Source organism: Panicum virgatum, chromosome 8N (assembly GCF_016808335.1).
Source record: "Panicum virgatum strain AP13 chromosome 8N, P.virgatum_v5, whole genome shotgun sequence".
Taxonomy (NCBI): domain Eukaryota; kingdom Viridiplantae; phylum Streptophyta; class Magnoliopsida; order Poales; family Poaceae; genus Panicum; species Panicum virgatum.
The window spans coordinates 13,589,817-13,595,656 of NC_053152.1; the positions used below are offsets into that span (position 1 = coordinate 13,589,817).

General features: G+C 47.7%; 1 protein-coding gene across 2 annotated transcripts; it reads left to right on the plus strand.

Moving 5' to 3' along the window:
• The first annotated feature begins 3,015 nt into the window (after positions 1-3,015).
• Positions 3,016-5,501, plus strand: LOC120686399. Of its 2 annotated transcripts, none has more exons than XM_039968599.1 (3): positions 3,016-3,411; positions 4,643-4,740; positions 5,225-5,501. In XM_039968599.1, the coding sequence occupies exons 1-3, from the start codon at positions 3,115-3,117 to the stop codon at positions 5,271-5,273; spliced, it is 444 nt and encodes a 147-aa protein (XP_039824533.1). In that variant the 5' UTR covers positions 3,016-3,114; the 3' UTR covers positions 5,274-5,501. The 2 variants fall into 2 exon arrangements, with proteins under 2 accessions (XP_039824533.1, XP_039824532.1); XM_039968598.1 differs by having other exon boundaries at positions 3,017-3,411; positions 5,092-5,501.
• The last annotated feature ends 339 nt before the right edge of the window (positions 5,502-5,840 follow it).

Consider the following 5,840-nt stretch of genomic DNA (forward strand, 5'->3'; position numbering starts at 1 on the left):
TGATCGGTTCCACACTAAAAACTCCTGGGGCCGAGGGTTCAGCACTCGGCCCAGTAGCGTACTTCGCTAGCCATGCTTGTTTCTCCGCATCTGTCCCAGAAGCTCCTGTACTCGCCAACTGTCCCGTGCGTGTTGGGTTGATGTTGTCAGGTATGTACACGCACGTGTAGCCGTGTGGGATCTCCTTAGGCGGCTCGCTCAGGAACTGGCCCTCCCCAGGATCTCCGCCGATCTTGTAGACGACGTAGATTGGCGAACTCTGCGGCCCTGGAGTTGTGAGCGAGTATGGCAATGGCGGCCTAGACTGAAGTGGGGCTTCTCCCCTGTGACTCCCCAGGATTGGTCCCGATGGGGAGTACTGGTTCTTGATCACCTCCTGGACGACGCGATGTGCCATGCGCTCGAGCTCGTTCACCAGGCTTTCTGAGTGCCGATGAAGCGAGTGAGCCACCATGTAGTTCATCTCCTGGCGCAGGGCCCTGGTGCGCTCCTCTGATGGTACGGACAGGTCGACGTTGTCGAGAGCGCCTTCGGGTGAGAACCCCTTCCACCTGATGCCGTGGCTGCGGGTCCTCTCGAAAGAGCCGATGAGATCGACTTCGAACTGAGCTTTGACCTCATCATACTTCTGCTGGTGTTCGGGGGTCAGCTCTTCATACGCGACAGGGTTGGTGACCGGTGGAACCGGCGCTTGGTTCTGAGGTCCAGTTATCCTGGTGGTGGACGTTGTTGCTGATGAAGGTCCCGCCGGGCGTGCCAGAATGTGTTGTCGGTCAAAACCCACCGGCGAGTAGCGACAGGCAACACGAAGAGCCGGGAGGCTGCCGGGGCGCTGGCTGGCACCGGTCCCTCGGTCAACGGCCGAGATCCTGGCACACGCCGACGCTTCCGGAGATGAAGGGCGTGCCACCTGACCTATACCCGATCAGGAAGGTGCAAACGTGCTTTCGATTGTTTTCCAGCATGCACAAACACATGTAAACATTAGTCCGAGCCGTGGTCGGCTCCCCGGGACGACTCTTGCATCGGCTTTATAGAGCCGATCGAGTCCCGGTGTCAGATCAGATCTGCATATCTGGATGTTAATAGATAAAGCAAATAACTGCAAAAACTGCTTCAATTAGATTTAGTTAATCCAATCCACAACGGTAAAAACTTCACTGCTAGATCGGAACATCCTACACGTAATTAGGCCTAACGAGCGTAATAGATAACCAAACTTTAACCAGAAAAGAGGCCTAAGAATAAGCGAAAGCTGATTTCCGGATCAATCCCTATTAAGATTAGAGCAAAGCATCTAATATGTCGCCGGATCATCCAACCCATTTGCAAGGCCTAACCTAGCAGATATTAAGCTGATTCTTAAGTATAAGAACAAACCATAATAGATTAGATCTACTAGATAAAAAAGAAGCAGTGTGTTATCTCTACGCGACTAATTCCTATGCAACGAGAAATAGCGTAAGATTAATACATGATCACGCAGAGATAACATGATATTCGTAGATGATAAATAACAAGAGCATGATAGATCTACTAAAGATCATGCTACGAACATCGGGATAATTAGCATTACTCGCCATCAAAAACGCTTCAGTACGAGTAATACCAAGGTAAAAGCAAGAACAATGCTGCCTTGATCACAAGAAGTGATCAGGGCAGCATGTCGCTTACTTTGATGAAACCCTAGGATTAGGGGTGGTGGTGCGCCGAGAATTGTTGTTGCGAGACGTGATGACGTTTTTTTCCTTTCATTAAATGAATAGGTACATATTTATAGTTTAGATGACTCGACCCGTAAGGCAAACTCTAACTAACAAAAGGAAACAAAACATAATATCTAAATAACTAACTAAATCTGGACTCCTGCCTTCCGTCAATCTAGATCTTCATGAAGCTTCCAGATATCAGCCGAAACAGTCGTGGCAGATCTTATTGTTTCGGCAATCCCCGTCGACTCCGAACGTATCTTGATATGATTCCAGCAGCATCGGGAACCCCTGCTGCGGGGTCGGGCAAGGCAGACCTCCCACGCAGACGTCGGCTGGGATCGGCCAATGGCCGCATGTAGCACGTCGGAGGTGTCAACGAGTGCAGCCTCTTCCTGCAATCCAGCTTCGTGAATAGACTGGGCTTCAACATGGATTAGGCCCGTGACCCCATCTCAGCTTGACCCTTGAGTGCCCAATTATCATTGTATTTGGCCAAACTTATGATATAAGCCTGGCTAAGTGGACTCCTTTACCGTGGGCTTCTTCTGACATTTGACCTACCAATCCTGGTCAAATTCTGGCGATAACAACCGGCTACCCTTTCACCTCTCTCCCTGACGAGCCAAAGCCGGGGGGATGTTCCTCTGCGGCTTGCTTTTCGGGGTGGCATCGACGAGGCGAAGGCGGCGACGTCGCGTGGAATAATGCTCCACCTCCTCCTCGCCCTGATGGTGCTCCACTCCAGTGCCACCGGCGAGGTCGGGAGCTGCTGTACAGGAGTCCGGGCTTGGATATTCGTCGTCTTACTGGTGATGTTGCTCCTGCCCTTTTTCTTCAAGGATGCGGGTTGTGCTACGGATGTTGTGGATGGTGGGCGGATGGATCTGCCTCGGTCTTCCCTCGGCGGCGGGGTCCGTCGATGGCGAGCTCAGATTCAGGAGCGGGACGGGTCGGGGCGCGCCCCCGGTCGATGGGCGACCCACGATGGCTTCATCCCGCCTTTCGCGACGGGTGTCTTTTTAGGCTCTTTTCAAAGCATGTGAGCGATGGGACTCTTCCTGCTCAAGGTGATGCCCGGCATCTTCTTCGGTGGTGGCAGCCGGCGACGAGGACGAGTGTCTTTGGCTCGCTTTGGATCCAGGGACTTTAGTGTATTTTTTATTTTCTTTTGGGTCCTTAGCGCAATTTGGCTGGGACAGCTGTTCCTGTATCCCTCTCGTACGTCTCTGTATTTGTACACGTACTTGTACATTTTCCTTAACTAGAAATATAGACACGTATTATATAAAAAAAACTCCCCTCCCTACTCCCTCTTTCCTCCCACCTCACAGTCCTCCCCTCAGATCTGCACGGCCTTGCAGGGCACAGCTACGCGGCCGGTGCGGTCGGCTGCGCAGCCCCCATGCCGGGCTGGCTGGACCTGCTGCTCGCAGCCGTGTGGCACTGGACCCATGGTCCGCCCGCAGGCACAGGGGCTAGGCGGTGCTGGAGCTCCGAGGCGGCCGGCCGCGAGCCTCAAGTGCCCCAGCGCGTATGCGCTAGGCTTGCAGGGGTTCCGCGTCTTCACAGGGCTGGCGGCAGGCGAGCGGCGAGCAGCCACCGTGCTCTAGGTCGAACCGCCGCAGGGGCTCCGCACCTCCGTGGTGGCCGGCGGCAGCCGAGCTGCCAGCCGCGAGCGAGGCAATATGTCTCGGCGAAGGTACTAATTTGTTGCTTCTGATTTGAATCCTGTTGACCTGTTCATTTGTACTTATATTATCGTGTACTAGCGAGAAGAAGTACCTAATAGCTAGGGACTAGAGAAGTGCGTAGCTGTTTACTCCGATTCGAATACTAGAAACGAGATTGTGAAGCTTGCTATTTTAACTAGATTGGTTTGATCGTTGTGGCTGATCCAACTTAGATAAGTCGTTCTCCTTCTCTTATTATACAGTAGCCTATTCGGTTCTTCATGGTTGTGCTCCACCTTGATTGCAAGGTTTCTGTTTGGTTTTCTAGATTTATAGTTGTAGTAGGCAGGGGCATCTTCATGAAAAGAAAACAAAAGGAATGAATAAGTGTTACTCTTCTCTTTCCTCCTTTTCAAGTTTATTGTCGTTTTAAAATTTAATTATGCTTCTCAACTTGTATGTTGGTCTAAAAATGTCATATAAGACAAAAGAAAAGACTTCCTAGATACAATTAGCAGTACTTCTATACAATTAGTCAATTTGTACTAATTCATGCTATACTCATGCTAAGTACCAGGATTTAGGCTGTCAAAAATAATTTACCCATGTGAGATTTTGAATACCCATCTTCGAAATCCTGAGCCCGCCTCTGTGGACACATCAATTGATTTGGGTTGAAATATTTGATGCATCGAAGAGTAGAGAAGGGAAATTGGGGGGAAGATGAATCGAGAGATGGTGCAAGCTAGTTGTTTGACAAAAGCAATCTGTCTTTTTTTAGAGTGCATCATCCAGTAAGGTTCGTTCAGCTTTCCATTCATTATGCTACACTATTTCAGTTTTTCTTTATAGAAGCTAGTAGTAACAAACTATGAAAGGAGATGGCAATGGCATGATAATAGTAGAGCACCACAGTTAGTTGTGTTGAACTGGATATTTTTTGGGGGCTGTGATGTTCAGTCGTGCACACATTGCTCATTTCTTTTTTTCCTTGAGCGTTGACTTGGGTCTGGAAGGGTGCTCTGCAGGCCCGTACTTGGACATGCTGCCATTGTCCCAAAATCATATTGTGCACACAATTAGTTGCAAGATTTACTTTCCTGTAAATTTAATGATAGTATGATTCAGTCTTGCAATACTGCATATCTGCAAAGTATAGGCAACCTGCAATGATCATAACTTGTTGCTCATTTCTTGGATTATATAGCTCTCTCTGTTATGTAATAACCACCTACTCTGTGTAATTATGCCATTTTTTAGGTGATTGGCAGGATAGCACATGATGTCGATTTACTTCACTCTGTGAGACCTAGAGGCCAAGAAGGGCAGGGCTGCTGGAGGGTCTCTGTTTTTTCAAGGTACAACATGCAACCTGGAGTGAAACTAAAAGAAAATCTTTTATTCTATTACATTCAAACCATTATGTTTGGAGACTGTTGAAAATGCCAAACGTGTGCCATACAAGGTATTCAATCTGCAGTTTATTGGGTAGCACTCTGTCATTCAACTTTGGGTAATTTTGAAAAAAAAACTTAATCACAAAGTATATGCATTTAAGCAGTTGAATATTGGTTGTACTCATCCATAGCTTAACCGTATTTTCTAAAGAACGTGCAAGTCTATCAAGCCTGGTGTCTGATGTGGCCACTTTGATATGCCTTTGGAAGTGATGTGTTTAGATAATTTTGTTGATTTATCACATGCTGTAGCGCCATTTCTCCCGCGGGGAGGGGGAGCTCCAGTAACTCTTCGCGAAGAGCAGCGCCCACTCACAATGGAGGAGGAAGAAAGCCTGGCCGTGGTTTTGGATTAGAACTAAGCGATGAAGCTATCTTTTTGCAGGAATCATTTTGATGACCTGGACAAGGAAGTTCGCTGTGGTCTGTACTGAGATGAGGGTAATTCTGAGTCTAGATAATTTTGTTAACTGATAGTGACTTGTGTATTTAGAGGCATGGGTTTACTTGAGGATTATATTGTAGGGTAAATGAATTTGCTTATCTTGGAGATAAGCCATTTTATTGCTTATGAAAGTTTTTGATGTGTGTGCTAAGATGAGTTGGCAAAATGCATGGTTAATTAACTGTATTTGTGTATAATTTAAAATCGATTGATATTTTTTTATTGGTGGTATGCGTTTTCTTGGCGGTTGGCAGCCAAGAAAAGGGTTGCCAAGGAATCAACTATTTATCTTGGCGATTGAGGGCTGCCAAGATAACATCTTTACTTGGCATTTGCGGGCTGCCCCTTTACTTGGTGGTTCTTCGCTGCCAAGAAAAGCTATTAACTTGGCGGTGAAGTAGAACCGCCAAGAAAGTGATTCTTGGCAGCTGGCCGCCAAGGAAATCGAGTTTTCTTGGCTCTCTATTCTTGGTGTATTTTGCTTGGTGGTCAGCTGTCAAGGACTATTTTTTTAGCAGCTTTAGTATATTTTTTGGCGGTTTTTGACCGCCAAGGC

Excerpts from the sequence above, each read along its gene's own strand:
- LOC120686399 (XM_039968598.1), top strand. The coding sequence starts at position 3,115 with ATGCCGGGCTGGCTGGACCTGCTGCTCGCAGCCGTGTGGCACTGGACC. Across the intron at positions 3,412-4,642 it reads GGCAATATGTCTCGGCGAAG|GTGATTGGCAGGATAGCACA; the intron begins GTACTAATTTGT and ends GCCATTTTTTAG. Across the intron at positions 4,741-5,091 it reads AGGGTCTCTGTTTTTTCAAG|CGCCATTTCTCCCGCGGGGA; the intron begins GTACAACATGCA and ends CACATGCTGTAG.